This window comes from Xenopus laevis, chromosome 1L (assembly GCF_017654675.1).
Source record: "Xenopus laevis strain J_2021 chromosome 1L, Xenopus_laevis_v10.1, whole genome shotgun sequence".
Lineage (NCBI taxonomy): Eukaryota > Metazoa > Chordata > Amphibia > Anura > Pipidae > Xenopus > Xenopus laevis.
Window position 1 is genome coordinate 127,501 of NC_054371.1, and position 20,145 is coordinate 147,645.

Below are 20,145 nucleotides of genomic sequence, written 5' to 3' on the forward strand. Positions count from 1 at the left end.
GGGAGGCAGATGCGCTCACCGTCACACTAGGGGAACCGGTTGCGTACCTGCACGAAAGTCTGTATAAGCGTCGGCCATCTTGCTACTCCTCTGCGACTTTGTCATCCGCCCACTGCCAAATCCGCCCACTAAAGTCTGTATAAGCGTCGGCCATCTTGCTACTCCTCTGCGCGTTTGTCATCCGCCCACTAAAGTCTGTATAAGCATCGGCCATCTTGCTACTCCTTTGCAAGTTTGTCTAATGGCGGCGCTAGCGTCACTCTAGGAGGGGAACCGGTTGCGTACCTGCGTGGGTGGCCATTTTTAGCAAAACGGGCTATATTATCTCCAAAAAATATTGATGTTGACATGATAAACAACCAAGTGATTGCATTACTTCCTGGACAAAGCTGTGTCTTTCTGAGTACTGACTGTATTGATTCTGAAGACGAAAGTGAGAAACTTAACTTCCCATTAGAATATTTAAACACTATCAACAATGCTGGATTACCACAACACAATCTTATACTCAAAGTAGGAACAATAGTCATGCTGTTAAGAAACCTTAAGGGTAGGGGCACACGGCGCGATTTCGCCGCGATTCTGCGCTAAGCGAGTTGTCGCTGCGTTTTTTAAGCCGAAATAGCTTTGCTAACTTTGGCGCTGGCGTCAATGCAAATCGCGGCAAAATCGCTGCGCTAATTCACACGCGGCGATTCGTTTTCTATTGTCGTCCGAAGTTGCCTCGCTGAGCGTTTCCGGGCGACAGTAGAAAAAGAATCGCCGCGTGTGAATTAGCGCAGCGATTTCGCCGCGATTTGCATTGACGCCAGCGCCAAAGTTAGCAAAGCTATTTCGGCTTAAAAAACGCAGCGACAACTCGCCCAGCGCAGAATCGCGGCGAAATCGCGCCGTGTGCCCCTACCCTAACACTAAGCAAGGTTTATGTAACGGTACACGGTTGGTTGTGAAGAGCATGAGACAAAATGTTATCAAGGCAGAAGTGCTTACAGGATCCCATAGCGGTGATACTGTTTTGATTCCCAGAATTGACCTTACCAGTTCTGACCAGGAATTACCTTTTAAACTTAAACGACGACAATTCCCCATTAAGGCTGCATTTGCCATGACAATCAACAAATCACAAGGACAAACATTGGATAAAGTCGGCATTTACCTATCTGAGCCTGTGTTTGGTCATGGTCAACTTTATGTTGCATTTTCAAGAGTGCAGCGTTCATCTGATGTTAAAGTCAAGATTTTAAGTACAGCTCACCAGGGAGAACTCATTCAAGGACAGGAGAACATTTTCACAAAAAATGTTGTTTATAAAGAAATTTTTCAGTAACACTTTACTACCAATAAACTCAAAATTTAAGAATTCTAATAGCAGATAGGTAATAACAAGCAATAGGCACAGATTCACTCTACATCCCCACAAATTAGCGTCGCCAGTTGCTGCCTGGGGATGCCGAGTGAATCAGCACCCATCGCATTTTGCTGCCTCACTGTTGTTACCATTCTTTCATTAACGATTCTTTAGAGAATCGGGGGTTTACTGGTTACAATAGAAAACCTGACTGATGCATCCTTGTTAAATCACACTGGCTGTAATGAGCTGACTGTGCTTGTTCTGGTGTTTGCACAAGCTTTGGTGATTCCCATATAACACAATGGGAGAGTCAGGGGATGATCTCAGCTGAGTTCACCATAGACCTTACACACTCCTCTCTGCTTCCAGACGTGGGACACTGCTTTAGAAAAGCTGGCTAAATCCTATGCGGAGAAGTGCATCTGGGAACATAACAAAGACAGAGGATTTATTGGAGAAAATCTGTTTGTGATGTCTGGGTCATCACTAGACGTGGTGTTAGGTCTGGATGACTGGCACAAAGAGAGGGACTACTATAACTTTACTACAGGAACATGCCAGGAAGGACAGATGTGTGGACACTATACCCAGGTGAGTAAAACTGCTAACAAATGCATGCATATAGTGCCAGCTTGCATAGAACTAACATACAGTATATCTAATTACAGACTATTACAGCACCAGCTCATTGCTTCATTTTATTTTCAGTTGCCTTAAAGAAATCATCATAAAATACTCTGCTTTTATTATTATGTATTATTATAATAATAACAAACCCGTGGGCACCCCTACAAGTGTAGAGCACCTGATATGTCAGTAGAAACATTGCTATCATGTGGTGTTGCCCAAGGGATGAAGAAGTGAATAAACATATGTCGTCTGTTACTGATGATGTAGTGTCCGGCCTGGGAGTTCCTAAGAGTCTAATATGACAGACACAGGCAGGTGTATCCACGTGAAAACACAGTTCAGAGCAGGCAGTGAGCAGATGTATCCAGATGAGAACACCGTTCAACAAGCAAGTGTATCCCCATGAAAGCTTAGTTCAGAGCAAGCAGTAAGCCAAAAGGCTAAAGTGCAAATAAAACAAACTGTAGAACAGATAAAAGAAGAACGGGCCAAGATGAGGCATCAAAAGATAGCACCCAAGTATGCAGCACTAGCAGAGACCTACATTTGTACACAAAAACTGTCTAATTATATAAAGGCATTTTGGCATCAGTCATTTTAATTGATGCACTTGCAATTCCATCATGGTGTGCTCATGGAGTTACACAGTAGTTGAGTGACTGAGAATAGCAGAAACACTGCAAAAAAACATCTCAGAGCCCCGGGTAGAGATGATTAAACCAAAAAGTTATTTTTGAGACTCCAAAGGCTAAATTTGACTGCTGGCAAAGTTATTCTCTTTGTGTGTATAATATTTTTTCCTTACACTTTACCATGTGTGTTATGAACTCTCCTGGGTTCAATGGAACCTTACATAAAATACACGCAGTTTTAACTCATCTTCCAGGAAACTACTCTAACTGCTCTATCTGCTCTATCTAACCTACTACTCTAACCGCTCTATCTAACCTACTACTCTAACTGCTCTATCTAACCTACTACTCTAACCTATCTATCTAACCTACTACTCTAACCGCTCTATCTAACCTACTACTCTATCCTATCTATCTAACCTATTACTCTAACTTTAATCTTACACTTAAGCACATTGCCCAGGGCATCGGACTTGTGGAGTTGGTTACATTTCTGGTTCTGGAGCAGTGAGTATCAGGACAAGTAGCAGAGAGACTGTGGGCAAGGCCGACTGTGGAGATATGAGGTTCTGTTATACAGAAAAGACTTTCACTATGAACGAAGGGAGTGATTTCCTAGACAAACAAAGGGGTGGAGCTTCAGTGTTTACCCCAATGCCAGTATTTTGTGGAAGGAGACATTATGGGTTCCATCCTGATCTCACTAAGAGCTAAACTGTTGTTGAGTTATTTGGGACACATATGGTAAAAAATAAGGAGAATTGGTTAATGTGGATCAAGTCACAATGCCTAAATGCCCAACAGTTATATACAGAGCCAAAAGAGGCCCCTAAATCCTATCACCTCCTACAACATCAAAACAATGGGAATGTATAGCCAGACATTTTATAGACAAACCCTAACACCACAGGAGATGTTTTCTGTGTTGCCTGTAGGTGGTCTGGGCTGGGACAGAACGGGTCGGATGTGGCCAGAAATTCTGTGAGAAGCTTGAAGGTGTTGATGACGAAAACATGTACCTGTTGGTGTGTAACTATGAACCACCGTAAGTCCAAATTGACTGTTTCCCCCTTCCTATGTACCCCTGTGAGTACCAGTCCATTGTATATGCCTCTACAGGTACCAGTACACTCCTCTCTTTAAATACTATTCATTCATTCTATGCACCCCAAATCGAAAATTTGCCATTAGAGATAATATTCAAAATAGAATAATAGTTCAATATAATGGATAAGGCAATTTTTATACCATTTTCAAGTAATTTTAATGGAAAGGGTGACGGTAGTAAAACACAAGTAAGTAATTCTGTATTCAGGAAAGACAAGTCTTGTCACAGAACAATAACTAATAGGTAGTAGATATATCTGTATATACATGTAGAACCTGTGTGCTGAGTAGATGGGAGGCTGGCTGGGTCTGAAATGTATTTAAGGCCATCTAATGTAACAATTAGGAATAAAAATTAAACTTGGGGTACAGAAGAAAAGTCGGGATAGAGATGGAGTGGTATATATGAAGTCATAGGCACATCTTTTGCATCGGGGGGATTGATGAGTAAAACGTAGGGATTATAGAAGCACTACCAGTAAGACTTTGCTACCATCGCTACTTCCACAACTTAGTGCCATGCTGTGCCCTAACTGGCCTACAGGGTCTAGCCTCTCCCCACAGCCAATTCTATGGGTGTTCCTATGAGGGGCAGCTGCACTGTATCAGCAACTTCAAGGTAACATTTACATAACACACAGTAGAACAGTGCCACACAAAAGGTTACTGGTTAAATGAAGGAATGTTGGCCTGGAACATAGTATTTGTACCTGGATAGAGAACTGGCTAAAAGATAGACTACAAAGAGTGGTGGTAAATGGAACATTTTCTAATTGGACCAGTGTTGTTAGTGGAGTACCGCAGGGCTCTGTACTAGGTCCCTTGCTTTTCAACTTGTTTATTAATGACCTGGAGGTGGGCATTGAAAGTACTGTTTCTATTTTTGCAGATGAGACTAAATTGTGCAGAACTATAGGTTCCATGCAGGATGCTGCCACTTTGCACAGTGATTTGTCTAAACTGGAAAACTGGGCAGCAAACTGGAAAATGAGGTTCAATGTTGATAAATGCAGGTTATGCACTTTGGCAAAAATAATATAAATGTAAGTTATACACTAAATGGCAGTGTGTTGGGAGTTTCCTTAAATGAGAAGGATCTAGGGGTCTTTGTAGATAACAAGTTGTCTAATTCTGGGCAGTGTCATTCTGTGGCTACTAAAGCAAATAAAGTTCTTGTATAAAAAAGGGCATTAACTCAAGGGATGAAACATAATTGTGTCTCTTTATAGGTCCCTGGTGAGGCCTCATCTGGAGTATGGGGGCAGTTTTGGACTCCAGTCCTTAAGAGGGATATAAATGAGCTGGAGAGAGTGCAGAGACTAAGTGCAACTAAACTGGTTAGAGGGAGGGAAGAGTTAAATTATGAGGGGAGACTGACAAGGTTGGGGTTGTTTTCTCTGGGGGAAAAAAGGTGCTTGTGAGGGGACATGATTAGACTTTACAAGTACATTAGAGGACATTATAGACAAATAGCAGGGGACCTTTTTACCCATAAAGTGGATCACCGTACCAGAGGCCTCCCCTTCAGACTAGAGGAAAAGAACTTTCATTTGAAGCAACGTAGAGGGTTCTTTACAGTCAGGACAGTGAGGTTGTGGAATGCACTGCCGGGTGAGGTTGTGATGCTGATTCAGTTAATGCCTTTAAGAATGGCTTGGATGATTTTTTGGACAGACATAATACAAAGGCTATTGTGATACTAAACTCTATAGTTAGTATAGATATGGGTATATATCATTTATGTGACAGTAGGGAGGGGTGTGTGTGTGGATGCTGGGTTTTCATTTGGAGGGGTTGAACTTGATGGACTTTGTCTTTTTTCAACCCAATTTAACTATGTAACTAACTAACTATGTAACTACACACACATCCATCTCAGAATATCACAGACTTTAAAAACCCCAGTTAAACTCTCGGATGCCCAATAATGACCCATATAACACACACAATTTTTTATTTCTCCAAGATTATTTTCAGTTTTTCTTCCCCCTTTGTTCCAATAGTATTTTGTTTCTCTGACATCTTTACTTGCTTCAGAAACAGCTCACTCCTCATTTTCCAGAAATAATGTATAATTTCTGTCATTTCCTGATACAACATCCCTGTATCCACTCCTCCCTTGCACTGAACCTGCAGTGGCCTCCTCCATGCTAATCTATTGCTCCCACAATGTAATGGCTCAACCTATTGGCAAACACTATGGGGCCAGCAGAGAAACCTGCTATTGCCTTTGGCCCCAAATCTCCCTCCAGACAAATAAATAATTACTCCTGTGCAGTGGAAATAAAGCAAATAAAAGTACCCTATTTGCTATGAAGATGGATTTTTTCTCATAATTATATAAATTATTGCTTCAGCAAGTTTGTTGAGGGGGTGGGGTTTGTCAGTTGCACCTGAACAGACTGTATAAATAGAAGCCCTGGGACTCCAGTGGAACTTGCTCTAGTGTTTAGTTTCTCTTAAGTGTTTGTTCTTTAAGTGGGGGATCTGTAAGTGGAGTTACAAACACCGGAGTTTCAAACTAAAGGAGGTTCAAACTAGGAAAAAAGTTTGTTCTAAACCCAAATTTTTTTCATTTATTTTTTTATTCCTGGTTTGATGTGTAACTGGGATAATGAGTGCCAGTAAGATTGAAGGTCTGACTCAGTGCACAGTCTGCCATATGTATGTCGATTTGGAACAAGAGATCCACAATACTTACCTCTGTGGTGGTTGTGAGCAAATTGCCACTTTGGAGGCTGGAGTTAGAGTCACTAGAGCAACAAATTGCAACACTGCGGTCGATTGACAATCTTGAAAGGAGTCTTTTGCTCACTGAGCAGGACCTAGCGGGGTCACATAGTTTGGGGGGAACAGAACAGCAGCAGGATATTGAGGCAGCTAGCTGGGTGACAGTTAGAAAAAGGAAAATGGAGGCTGATCCGGAGATTATACATCGCAACAAGATTGTGTGAAGATGATGGGAGTATGAACTCTGGATTGGAAATTCTAGATGGGGCTGATCTCTCTAACAGCCGGGAGACCAGTTTCTCTAGTAGTGGTGGGGAGGAGAGTAGAGTCAGGCCTAAGCAGATTGTGGTTGTGGGGGACTCAATTATTAGGAAAGTGGATGGGGTAATTTGTCGCCTGGATCGCTACAACCAAACAGTTTGCTGTCTACCTGGTGCCAGGGTTCGGCATGTGGTTGATCGGATAGACAAATTATTGGGTGGGGCTGGGCATGACCCAGCTGTCTTAGTGCATATCGGTACTAATGACAAAATAAATGGTAGATGGAAGACCTTAAAGAATGATTTCAGGGATCTAGGCTCTAAGATCAAGGAAAGGTCTTCCAATGTCATCTTTCTGAAATTTTCCCCTTGCCACGTGCAAGTTTAGGAAAACAGCGGGAGTTTAGGGAGCTAAATGAGTGGCTCAAGTCTTGGTGTAGGAAGGAAGGGTTTGGGTTCCTAGAGCACTGGGCTGACTTTTCCTTGGGGTAAAACCTATACAGTTGTGACGGATTGCACCTCAATGGAAGGGGGTCCGCGGTGCTAGGGGAAAGAATGGCTAAGAGGTTGGAGGAGTGTTTAAACTAGGCAAGGGGGGGTGGGTGAGATAAAGAATTATGGGGGAGCTAGGGTAGACGGGGCAGTGGGATTAGTAAGGGGTCATGGGGGAGGAGTGAGGGGGGCATACAGTTTACCAGCTAAGGAGGTCCCTCTGTTACAAGGAAAACAGAATAATACTAACTTAACATATAATTCTCCACTAAGTAATGCAAATTTCACAAGTAAAAGTAGTAACCTCCGCTGTATGCTGCAAATCCACGGAGTTTGTCAGGTAAAATGGGAGACCTGGAATTAATTGCTCTAAACATTATGATATAATTGGTATCACTGAGACCTGCTGGGATGAAACATGTGACTGGATTGTGAATTTAAATGGTTACACCCTTTTTAGGAGGGACAGAGGGATTAAATAGCGGGTGGAGGAGTGTGTTTGTATGTAAAGCCTGAATTAAAGCCATGCGCTAAAGAAATAACAATAGCTGCCACTGGTGAGGGTGTAGAATCCCTCTGGGTAGAGATTTTGACTGGGCAAAAGGTAACAAAGAGAATTATCATTGGTGTATGCTATAAACCACCTGGTATAAGTGTCGAGTATGAAGCCCAGCTACTCTTGCACATACAAGCGGCTTCACAGCTGGGTCAAGTTGTTGCTCTGGGTGACTTCAATTATCCAGACATTGACTGGGGTAATGGGGTTGCTAAGACACAAAAAGCTAGTAGGTTTGTAAATATGCTGAATGACAACTTTTTATTCCAGCTTGTTCAAGAACCTTCTAGGAATAACTCTCTTTTGTACCTGTAATAACTAATAATACTGAACTCATCTCTAACATTTGTGTGGGTGAGGGGCATTTAGGGAATAGTGATCATAACATGGTCTCCTTTGAGATTCTGTTGCAGAAGCAATTCTATAAGGGACCAACTAAAACAGTACATTTCAGACGTGCAAACTGTGACAGTATAAGGGCATCTCTGCAACATATTAAGTGGGAAATGCTTTTCACAGGGTTAAACACAGAACAAAAATGGGAAGTCTTTATAATAAATCTACTTGTCAGTATATTCCCCTTGTAAGCAAGGAACGTCGTTGCAAAGCAAAACCTTTTTGGTTCAATAGAAGTGTTGGTGTTGAGGTGGGTAAGAAAAGACCTGCTTTTAAGGCTTTCAAGTTAGAAAAGGATATTGCAGCAAGCAGTAAAAAGAATCCAAAATTATTTTTTAAATACTGTATGTTAATAGTAAAAAATGAAGCAGGAAGGGGTGGGACCCTTACTATCAGAGGGGGGTCAGCTGGTTGATGAAAACAAAATAAAAGCGCAGATTCTGAACTCATATTTTTCATCTGTCTACACAAATGAGGAACCAGTAAGTGAAGGTTTCCTTCTTAATAGTCCCAATTCTAGTAATACAACTAATGATGCATGGTTCACACATGAGGAAATTCAAAAGAGACTAGAACATGTTAAGATTAACAAAGGTCCAGGGCCAGATGGTATTCATCCCAGGGTAATTAGCGAGCTTAGCTCTGTGATTGCCAAACCTCTTCACTTAATTTTTCAGGATTCATTGAGATCTGGCATAGTGCCGAGAGACTGGCGAATTGCTAATGTGGTGCCTCTATTCAAAAAAGGATCCCGTTCTCAGCCTCAAAACTATAGGCCAGTTAGTCAGTGTTAGTCAGTGGTAGGAAAGCTTTTCGAAGGGTTAATAAAGGATAAGATACTGGACTTCATAGCAAATCATAATACTATGAGTGTGTGCCAGCATGGTTTTATGTGTAATAGATCTTGTCAGACTAACTTAATTTCTTTTTATGAGAAGGTGAGCAGAGACCTTGATTCTGGGATGGCAGTGGATGTGATTTACTTAGACTTTGCTAAAGCATTTGATACAGTGTCACACAGAAGGTTACTGGTTAAATGAAGGAATGTTGGCCTGGAACATAGTATTTGTACCTGGATAGAGAACTGGCTAAAAGATAGACTACAAAGAGTGGTGGTAAATGGAACATTTTCTAATTGGACCAGTGTTGTTAGTGGAGTACCGCAGGGCTCTGTACTAGGTCCCTTGCTTTTCAACTTGTTTATTAATGACCTGGAGGTGGCCATTGAAATACTCTTTCTATTTTTGCAGATGAGACTAAATTGTGCAGAACTATAGGTTCCATGCAGGATGCTGCCACTTTGCACAGTGATTTGTCTAAACTGGAAAACTGGGCAGCAAACTGGAAAATGAGGTTCAATGTTGATAAATGCACGCAAAAATAATATAAATGCAAGTTATACACTAAATGGCAGTGTGTTGGGAGTTTCCTTAAATGAGAAGGATCTAGGGGTCTTTGTAGATAACAAGTTGTCTAATTCTGGGCAGTGTCATTCTGTGGCTACTAAAGCAAATAAAGTTCTTGCATAAAAAAGGGCATTAACTCAAGGGATGAAACATAATTATGTCTCTTTATAGGTCCCTGGTGAGGCCTCATCTGGAGTATGGGGGCAGTTTTGGACTCCAGTCCTTAAGAGGGATATAAATGAGCTGGAGAGAGTGCAGAGACTAAGTGCAACTAAACTGGTTAGAGGGAGGGAAGAGTTAAATTATGAGGGGAGACTGACAAGGTTGGGGTTGTTTTCTCTGGAAAAAAGGCGCTTGTGAGGGGACATGATTAGACCTTACAAGTACATTAGAGGACATTATAGACAAATAGCAGGGGACCTTTTTACCCATAAAGAGAATCACGTACCAGAGGCCTCCCCTTCAGACTAGAGGAAAAGAAGTTTCATTTAAAGGAACAGAGTAGGGGGTTCATCACAGTGAGGACAGTGAGGTTGGGGAATGCACTGCCGGGTGATGATTCAGTTAATGACTATAAGAGGGACTTGGATGATTTCTTGGACAGACATAATACAAAGGCTATTGTGATACTAAACTCTATAGTTAGTATAGATATGGGTATATATCATTTATGTGACAGTAGGGAGGGGTGTGTGTATGGGGCTGGGTTTTCATTTGGAGGGGTTCAACTTGATGGACTTTGTCTTTTTTCAACCCAGTTTAACTATGTAACTATGTAACTATATAGATATATATTGTGTGAGGTCACCACTAGGATTCCTAACAGAGTGGTCCCAGGACTGCTAGTCCAGCCCGGGTGTTTTGGGTCTGAGGGATCTGAAGTGAATAATTAAAAGGCAGCTCAAGCCAGAGTGAGGAAGGCTCTAGTCTGGAAAAGACACAGGGAAGCTGCCTATTTGAGCTCACTGAGAGGATTTGAAATCAACACAAGGTTTTGGAATTTGTTTGGTTTCTGAATGTTCTCTGTTTTAGGGAGACAGGTGGTAGGCCTTTTCCTGGTTAGTTAGGAAAACTGAGCTGGGTTAGTTAGAAGCACATTAAGTGGCAAAGATTTTATTTTATTGGATTTATTTTAAATCCAGTACATGACACAGCTCCATGCAGTGATAATTTAAAAAGCCTTTATTTAGCTCATGGCTTTAGATCTGCAATATTACAATGTTTCGGGCCTATATCCAGCCCTTTTTCAAGTTTTTTCAAAAAGGCTTTTTAAATTATCACTGCATGGAGCCTGTGTCATGTACTGGATTTGAATTTACTCGGCTGGTTAGTGGACCACTGGACACGTTCACCATAATCCAATAAGAGGTGGAAATCGGGTAAGTTCTGACTAAAAAAAACTGCTATATACTATTCATTTTGTTTATGTGCTGAAAAATAAATTGCAAAAAGAGACTACACTCCCCTGAGTTGTGATTGTGCCATGGCCTGCTTTACCCCCACAAAGCTGATCCCTGCTACCTAATCCCTGACAATATACATGGAGACTAATGTGGCTTTCTTGTATTTATAGGGGGAATTTTGAAGGAGAGAGCCCCTACAAAGAAGGCATTAGATGCTCCGAGTGTCCCCCTGATCACGTCTGCCTGGATTCTTTGTGCCGTAAGTAAAGCAGAACAAATGGCACATAGAGCACAAGGGAAAGGGTCGCCCATTTGTACCTGGAGCAAGTAGCTGCCGCCTCTGCTAGCCCATTCACCTGTAATGATGAACTTTCTAATGTTTTTAAATCAAATCCATTGAATCAATTTCCAGTGAGTGGCTATGACGTCTAATGGTCATATTTGTTGAATAAATATGAGGGAGGTTTGGGTATATAATCTTTTCTCAGTTTTATAGAAATTGTATAAAAAGGGAGAAAAAAACTAGCACTTCCCATGCATTGTTACCTTATCATTAAACAGAACAGAAGTCTGGGGGTTCACTAGCCAAGATCTTGACAACACAAGTGTGTGGGAGTGTGTCATGGCTCCAGCACAGGTCATTAAGTTAGTGGTGCTCTAAACACCAGCGCGTATGCACGAAACGTAATTATGCAGAAATTCTCAGCGCCAGTCGGGGAGAGAGGGGACCAGACATGGGGTAGGCGACAGAGCAGGTACCCTGCCTACCCCTAGTTCCGACCCTGCAACTGGGGGTACATTATTCACTATGTAAATGGGGAGCATACAGATCCAATGTTCACATTTCTGCCACATCCCTACCTTCTAGTAAGAACTTACTGAATACCACATTTTCATACATCATACTGTCCCTTTTTGTTCCTGCTTATCTTCACTACTGGTCAGTACAAAATAAAGGTTTACTCTCCTCATGCATCATGCTTCCTCAAAATCATCTCTAAACATCTCCACCAATGTTCAACCAAATACTAACCACCTAATCCACATAATGCTGAGCCTCTGCTACATCTGATGCATGTTTATCATCAGCATCTGCCCAACACACTCTACCAGCTTACTTGGATATGGTTCTGGTGTAACAAGACATTTTTGTTTATTAGTGAAAATGAAAGACATGGAAAAGGCCAGTACTGTAGTAGTGGATTCCTCAACAGCAACCAGTACAAGCCTTGAAGGCATATACACGGAGAAAACACAAACTAATCCAGTAGAGGTAATGGAATATACAAGTCCAACTCTTCCTACTCAGCTAATGCATAATAGCAGAACAAAAGTCTTCTTCACAACAACAGAAAGCTCCACCTCAAAGAAGATCTCAGAAGGAATTGGGATAAGTGTTGCCTCTACCCAAGGATCTGAAGATTTTAGGACAACACAGAAAATACAAGAGAGTGATCCAACACAACTGCATAGGATTGGCTCCACAGGTTCTACCCAACAGGGTACAAGTCCTTATTTTGTAAAGGGTGTATCCACCTCTGCTCAGCCACCAGCACTTAGCCAGTTACCTCTCATACCAGAATCAAGTGCAAAAGTTCTTACAGAGAAAACACTGCCAAAGTCTGTGCATTCAGCTCCTCAGCCAACACATGGAACCTTGACTTCAGATAAACCTTTGGCCAATAAAGCAATTACCCAACCAGTAGTTAAGAAAACAGAAAAACAGAAGGATGAGCCCTTCCAACCACTAATAAAGACATTGATCTCTTCGAGTCAATCAAACCCCAAGGCTAAAGATAATGTCTCTCGGTCATCGGCTTCAGCAGGCCAAAGCAAAACTGACCAATACAAAGCAAATTCTAAAGCCAAAATTACCTCGAGACTGGGGAAACCCTCAACTGCACAGAAACGGTTCTACCAATCCATCAACTCAGGTAAGAGCCAAACTATTCATATATACTGTACATACTGCACATATTTAGCATATACAGTCATTTCTGTATGCTTCCGCCCACCCCTGATGTCATCTGTCCCACCCCTCGAACCACCCCCTGCCTGGTCTGACACTCGACAAAAGGTGGCAACCTACAGGTAGGTGTGGCCTGCTTCATGCTCTCAGCTTAGACAGGAAGAAGGAAACAGGAACAGGAATATGAATCATAAGACAATGGCAAAGCAGCAGGAATGCTGTTCTTATTATTGTTATTGTTCTTATTGGTTCAGTAATTTGATTGACAGTATTGCTTCACAGAATTGATATTTTATCAGTTTTCATTTTGTTGATAGAATGTATCCAGTGCTATAAAATCTTGCTTTCTGTCCCATACATACACATATTTTGTCATTAAACTCTAGCTTGGCATTCACTAGCTAGTTACACTATTATATATTCATTCTGTAAGTAATGTTAGACACAACTTTGTTTGTTACATGGAGGTTATACATTTGTGAGACAGATTGCTTGTTAAAATGTACAGAATGGAGTTTGTGATATAATGACATCCTTTTGTACACAAACCTGATTTTGTTCTCATTCTTTAATAGAAATAGGTCATTTGTATATATTTGTGTATATGGTCACAGAAGACATTCATTCTGGGTACTAGGGATATTTTTATATACAGAATGATACAAACGCATCCCACACTACAGAAAACTACAATAAAGAACATCTAGAAATGTGCAAAAAGCAAAGCATCAAGGAAAAGCCTCTATTTCACAATTTACTTCTGACATACTGATCTTTTGTAACTGATAAAACTTTGGCTTTCTTTTATCATTTTCAATTTCCAGATAAAACCCACTTTGACAGTTCTGTCTATAGACCTGCGAAGCACAGACCCAACTGTCCATTTCCCTGTGTCAATCAGGCAATGAAGTTTTCAGTGATCTTCCCGCTTTACATGACAAATAATGTGAGCCCTGTTGGAGCCAGGGACCACAAATGGTGGAAAATACCAAATTCTTCAAAAAACCCAAGCCACAAAAGACCCTGCAAGCCAACAGGCTATAAGAGAGGAATGTATAGCTTGTACAAACCAAAACAAAAGTCAAATTGGGACAGTCTTGAAAACATCATTGGCTCAGGCAAGGCCTAAAAAGCACTGTTCAGGTGAGCTCATAAACCTTTAAGCAAAAATAAACTGGCAATATATAAGGGTGAAGTCAATTCATGGAGAGAATGCCCCAACCATCCTACTCTCACTTGAATATTATCCATTTGCCAGTACTTCCCTGACCTTCACTGCTTTCCCTGTAATTCTATCTGCTGTATTTGTAGTACTTCCCTGACTCTTCCTGTACTACTACCTTCTGTATTTGCCAGTATTTCTCCATTTCCCGCAATACTATCTACTGTGTTTGCCAGCACTTCCCCATGATTTCCGGCTCTTACCGTTATACTACCTACTGTATTTGACAGTAATTGCCCAAAATGTTCTGTTCTCACTGTAATACCTCAGTTGTATTTGCCAGTACTTACCCAACATTTCCTGCTCTCATTGTAATATTCTCTGCTGTATTTGCCAGTATTTCCCAACATTTCCTGCTCTCATTGTAATATTCTCTGCTGTATTTGCCAGTACTTACCCAACATTTCCTGCTCTCATTGTAATATTCTCTGCTGTATTTGCCAGTATTTCCCAACATTTCCTGCTCTCATTGTAATACTCTCTGCTGTATTTGCCAGTACTTACCCAACATTTCCTGCTCTCATTGTAATATTCTCTGCTGTATTTGCCAGTATTTCCCAACATTTCCTGCTCTCATTGTAATACTCTCTGCTGTATTTGCCAGTACTTACCCAACATTTCCTGCTCTCATTGTAATATTCTCTGCTGTATTTGCCAGTATTTCCCAACATTTCCTGCTCTCACTGTAATACTCTCTACTGTATTTGCCAGTACTTACCCAACATTTCCTGCTCTCATTGTAATATTCTCTGCTGTATTTGCCAGTATTTCCCAACATTTCCTGCTCTCATTGTAATACTCTCTGCTGTATTTGCCAGTACTTACCCAACATTTCCTGCTCTCATTGTAATATTCTCTGCTGTATTTGCCAGTATTTCCCAACATTTCCTGCTCTCATTGTAATACTCTCTGCTGTATTTGCCAGTACTTACCCAACATTTCCTGCTCTCATAGTAAAACTCTCTGCTGTATTTGCCAGTATTTCCCAACATTTCCTGCTCTCATTGTAATATCTCCTGCTGTATTGCCAGTACTTACCCAACATTTCCTGCTCTCATAGTAATACTCTCTGCTGTATTTGCCAGTACTTACCCAACATTTCCTGCTCTCATTGTAATACTCTCTGCTGTATTTGCCCAGTACTTACCCAACATTTCCTGCTCTCATAGTAAAACTCTCTGCTGTATTTGCCAGTATTTCCCCAACATTTCCTGCTCTCATTTGAATACTTTTCTGCTGTATTTGCCAGTACTTACCCCAACATTTCCTGCTCTCATTGTAATATTCTCTGCTGTATTTGCCAGTATTTCCCAACATTTCCTGCTCTCATTGTAATACTCTCTGCTGTATTTGCCAGTACTTACCCAACATTTCCTGCTCTCATTGTAATATTCTCTGCTGTATTTGCCAGTATTTCCCAACATTTCCTGCTCTCACTGTAATACTCTCTACTTTTATTTGCCAGTATTTACCCAACATTTCCTGCTCTCATTGTAATATCTCTCTGCTGTATTGCCAGATACTTACCCAACATTTCCTGCTCTCATTGTAATATTCTCTCTGTATTTGCCAGTATTTCCCAACATTTCCTGCTTCTCATTGTAATACTCTCTGCTGTATTTGCCAGTATTACCCAAATTCTGCTCTCATTGTAATATCTCTGCTGTATTTGCCAGTATTTCCCAACATTTCCTGCCTCATTGTAAACTCTCTGCGTATTGCCAGTACTTACCCAACATTTCCTGCTCTCATTGTAATATTTCTGCTGTATTTGCCAGTATTTCCCAACATTTCCTGCTCTCACTGTAATACTCTCTACGTATTTGCCAGTACTACCAACATTTCCTGCTCTCATTGTAATATTCTCGCTGTATTTGCCAGTATTCCCAACATTTCCTGCTCTCATTGTAATATTCTCTGCTGTATTTCCGTACTTACCCAACATTCTGCTCCATGTAATATTCTCTGCTGTATTTGCCATACTTACCCAACATTTCCTGCTCTCATTGTAATACTCTCTGTTGTATTTGCCAGTATTTCCCAACATTTCCTGCTCTCATTGTAATATTCTCTGCTGTATTTGCCAGTACTTACCCAACATTTCTGCTCTCATTGTAATATCCTGCTGTTTGCCAGTATTACCCACATTTCCTGCTCTCATTGTAATACTCTCTGTTTATTTGCAGTATTTCCAACATTTCCTGCTCTCATAGTAAAACTCTCTGCTGTATTTGCCATACTTACCCAACATTTCCTGCTCTCACTGTAATATTCTCGCTGTATTTGCCAGTACTTACCCAACATTTCTGCTCTCATTGTAATATTCTCTGCTGTATTTGCCAGTATTCCCAACATTCCTGCTCTCACTGTAATACTCTCTGCTGTATTTGCCAGTACTTACCCAACATTTCCTGCTCTCATTGTAATATTCTCTGCTGTATTTGCCAGTATTTCCCAACATTTCCTGCTCTCATTGTAATACTCTCTGCTGTATTTGCCAGTACTTACCCAACATTTCCTGCTCTCATAGTAAAACTCTCTGCTGTATTTGCCAGTATTTCCCAACATTTCCTGCTCTCATTGTAATACTCTCTGCTGTATTTGCCAGTACTTACCCAACATTTCCTGCTCTCATAGTAATACTCTCTGCTGTATTTGCCAGTACTTACCCAACATTTCCTGCTCTCATTGTAATACTCTCTGCTGTATTTGCCAGTACTTACCCAACATTTCCTGCTCTCATAGTAATACTCTCTGCTGTATTTGCCAGTACTTACCCAACATTTCCTGCTCTCATTGTAATATTCTCTGCTGTATTTGCCAGTATTTCCCAACATTTCCTGCTCTCATTGTAATACTCTCTGCTGTATTTGCCAGTACTTACCCAACATTTCCTGCTCTCATTGTAATACTCTCTGCTGTATTTGCCAGTATTTCCCAACATTTCCTGCTCTCATTGTAATACTCTCTGCTGTATTTGCCAGTACTTACCCAACATTTCCTGCTCTCATTGTAATATTCTCTGCTGTATTTGCCAGTACTTACCCAACATTTCCTGCTCTCATTGTAATACTCTCTGCTGTATTTGCCAGTACTTACCCAACATTTCCTGCTCTCATAGTAAAACTCTCTGCTGTATTTGCCAGTATTTCCCAACATTTCCTGCTCTCATTGTAATACTCTCTGCTGTATTTGCCAGTACTTACCCAACATTTCCTGCTCTCATTGTAATATTCTCTGCTGTATTTGCCAGTATTTCCCAACATTTCCTGCTCTCATTGTAATACTCTCTGCTGTATTTGCCAGTACTTACCCAACATTTCCTGCTCTCATAGTAAAACTCTCTGCTGTATTTGCCAGTATTTCCCAACATTTCCTGCTCTCATTGTAATATTCTCTGCTGTATTTGCCAGTACTTACCCAACATTTCCTGCTCTCATTGTAATATTCTCTGCTGTATTTGCCAGTACTTACCCAACATTTCCTGCTCTCATTGTAATATTCTCTGCTGTATTTGCCAGTACTTACCCAACATTTCCTGCTCTCATTGTAATATTCTCTGCTGTATTTGCCAGTATTTCCCAACATTTCCTGCTCTCACTGTAATACTCTCTGTTGTATTTGCCAGTATTTCCCAACATTTCCTGCTCTCACTGTAATACTCTCTGCTGTATTTGCCAGTATTTCCCAACATTTCCTGCTCTCACTGTAATACTCTCTGCTGTATTTGCCAGTATTTCCCAACATTTCCTGCTCTCATTGTAATACTCTCTGCTGTATTTGCCAGTACTATACCTAACATTTCCTACTCTCACTGTAATACTCTCTGTTGTATTTGCCAGTACTTACCCAACATTTCCTGCTCTCATTGTAATACTCTCTGTTGTATTTGCCAGTACTTACCCAACATTTCCTGCTCTCACTGTAATACTCTCTGCTGTATTTGCCAGTACTTACCCAACATTTCCTGCTCTCATAGTAAAACTCTCTGCTGTATTTGCCAGTATTTCCCAAATTTCCCAGCAGTTAATGCTAGTAGAGAGTTAAGTTTGGAATGTTGGTGAGTGAGTTGACAATTCCCCTCTCTGTTTCAGGAAATATTTGGACGTTTCCTCCAAAACTGAGCATCCGCCTACAGTTTGCTCCAGGAAATAAGATATAGCTCTCATCAACTCAACAATCATTCGCTTATCTTTTCTTCATCTTATTTATTAAAACAATAATTTATTTTCATTGAAAAAATGTGTCCCTATAGATAACTAGTGCACCCTCTGTCGTCTGATATGTGAAGAATCATAAAGAGATACTGCCACCCAAATTCATACCTCCTGATCCAGCATCTTCAGTCAAACCCAGGAGTGCAGCTCAGCACTTTAAGAGCAGATTGTATTTCATTATATTTATACTCTTCCTGCTCTGATCATTGGTAAACATTATCATTATATTCTCTTTGTAACTGTGTCACTAGGTGGGGTACTTATCCATGCCAGTAAAGTTCCTGTGTAACAATGCCAGTTAATGCCTATGGGGAATATATCCATGTCAATAGATGGGGTATAAATCCATGTCAGTAGATGGGATATAAGCCCATGTCAGTAGATGGGGTATAAGTCCATGTCAGTAGATGGGGTATAAGTCCATGTCAGTAGATGGGGTATAAGTCCATGTCAGTAGATGGGGAATATGTCCATGTCAGTAGATGGGGAATATGTCCACTTCAGTAGATGGGGAATATGTCCACATCAGTAGATGGGGAATATATCCATGTCAGTAGATGGGGTATAAGTCCATATCAGTAGATGGGGTATAAGTCCATGTCAGTAGATGTGGTATAAGTCCATGTCAGTAGATGGGGTATAAGTCCATGTCAGTAGATGGGGTATAAGTCCATGTCAGTAGATGGGGTATAAGTCCATGTCAGTAGATGGGGTATAAGTCCATGTCAGTAGATGGGGAATATGTCTATGTCAGTAGATGGGGAATATGTCCACATCAGTAGATGGGGAATATATCCATGTCAGTAGATGGGGAATATATCCATGTCAGTAGAAGGGCTATAAGTCCATGTCAGTAGATGGGGAATACGTCCATTTAGTAGATGGGGAATATGTCCATGTTAGTAGATGGGGAATATATCCATGTCAGTAGATGGGGTATATATCCATGTCAGTAGATGGGGTATAAGTCTATGTCAGTAGATGGGTATAAGTCCATGTCAGTAGATGGGGTATAAGTCCATGTCAGTAGATGGGGAATATGTCCATGTCAGTAGATGGGGTATAAGTCCATGTGAGTAGATGGGGTATAAGTCCATGTCAGTAGATGGGGTATAAATCCATGTCAGTAGATGGGGTATAAGTCCATATCAGTAAATGGGGTATAAGTCCATGTCAGTAGATGGGGAATATATCCATGTCAGTAGATGGGGTATAAGTCCATGTCAGTAGATGGGTATAAGTCCATGTCAGTAGATGGGGAATACGTCCATGTCAGTAGATGGGGAATATATCCATGTCAGTAGATGGGGTATAAGTCCATGTCAGTAGATGGGTATAAGTCCATGTCAGTAGATGGGGAATACGTCCATTCAGTAGATGGGGAATATGTCCATGTCAGTAGATGGGGTATAAGTCCATGTCAGTAGATGGGGTATAAGTCCATGTCAGTAGATGGGTATAAGTCCATGTCAGTAGATGGGGAATACGTCCATGTCAGTAGATGGGGAATATATCCATGTCAGTAGATGGGGTATAAGTCCATGTCAGTAGATGGGTATAAGTCCATGTCAGTAGATGGGGAATACGTCCATTTAGTAGATGGGGAATACGTCCATTTAGTAGATGGGGAATATGTCCATGTCAGTAGATGGGGTATAAGTCCATGTCAGTAGATGGGGAATATGTCCATGTCAATTGATAGAGTATCATTAGTTAAAGGGATATGAAAGCAGTTCATGGTAAATACTGTATAGTTGAAGGGGTTATGGGGTCC

At 41.0% G+C, this 20,145-nt stretch overlaps 1 protein-coding gene across 1 annotated transcript in view; it reads left to right on the forward strand.

Moving 5' to 3' along the window:
- The window catches only part of LOC108704861 (peptidase inhibitor 16), a 19,861-nt gene extending 1,530 nt beyond the window's left edge, over nt 1–18,331 (forward strand). The window contains exons 2-7 of the mRNA XM_018241565.2: nt 1,721–1,942; nt 3,549–3,658; nt 11,134–11,222; nt 12,124–12,897; nt 13,757–14,075; nt 18,249–18,331. Of these exons, the coding sequence (XP_018097054.2) occupies nt 1,721–1,942; nt 3,549–3,658; nt 11,134–11,222; nt 12,124–12,897; nt 13,757–14,061 (1,500 nt within the window). The 3' untranslated portion in view covers nt 14,062–14,075; nt 18,249–18,331. The remainder of the gene's footprint in view (nt 1–1,720; nt 1,943–3,548; nt 3,659–11,133; nt 11,223–12,123; nt 12,898–13,756; nt 14,076–18,248) is intronic.
- Nucleotides 18,332–20,145: the final 1,814 nt, after the last annotated feature.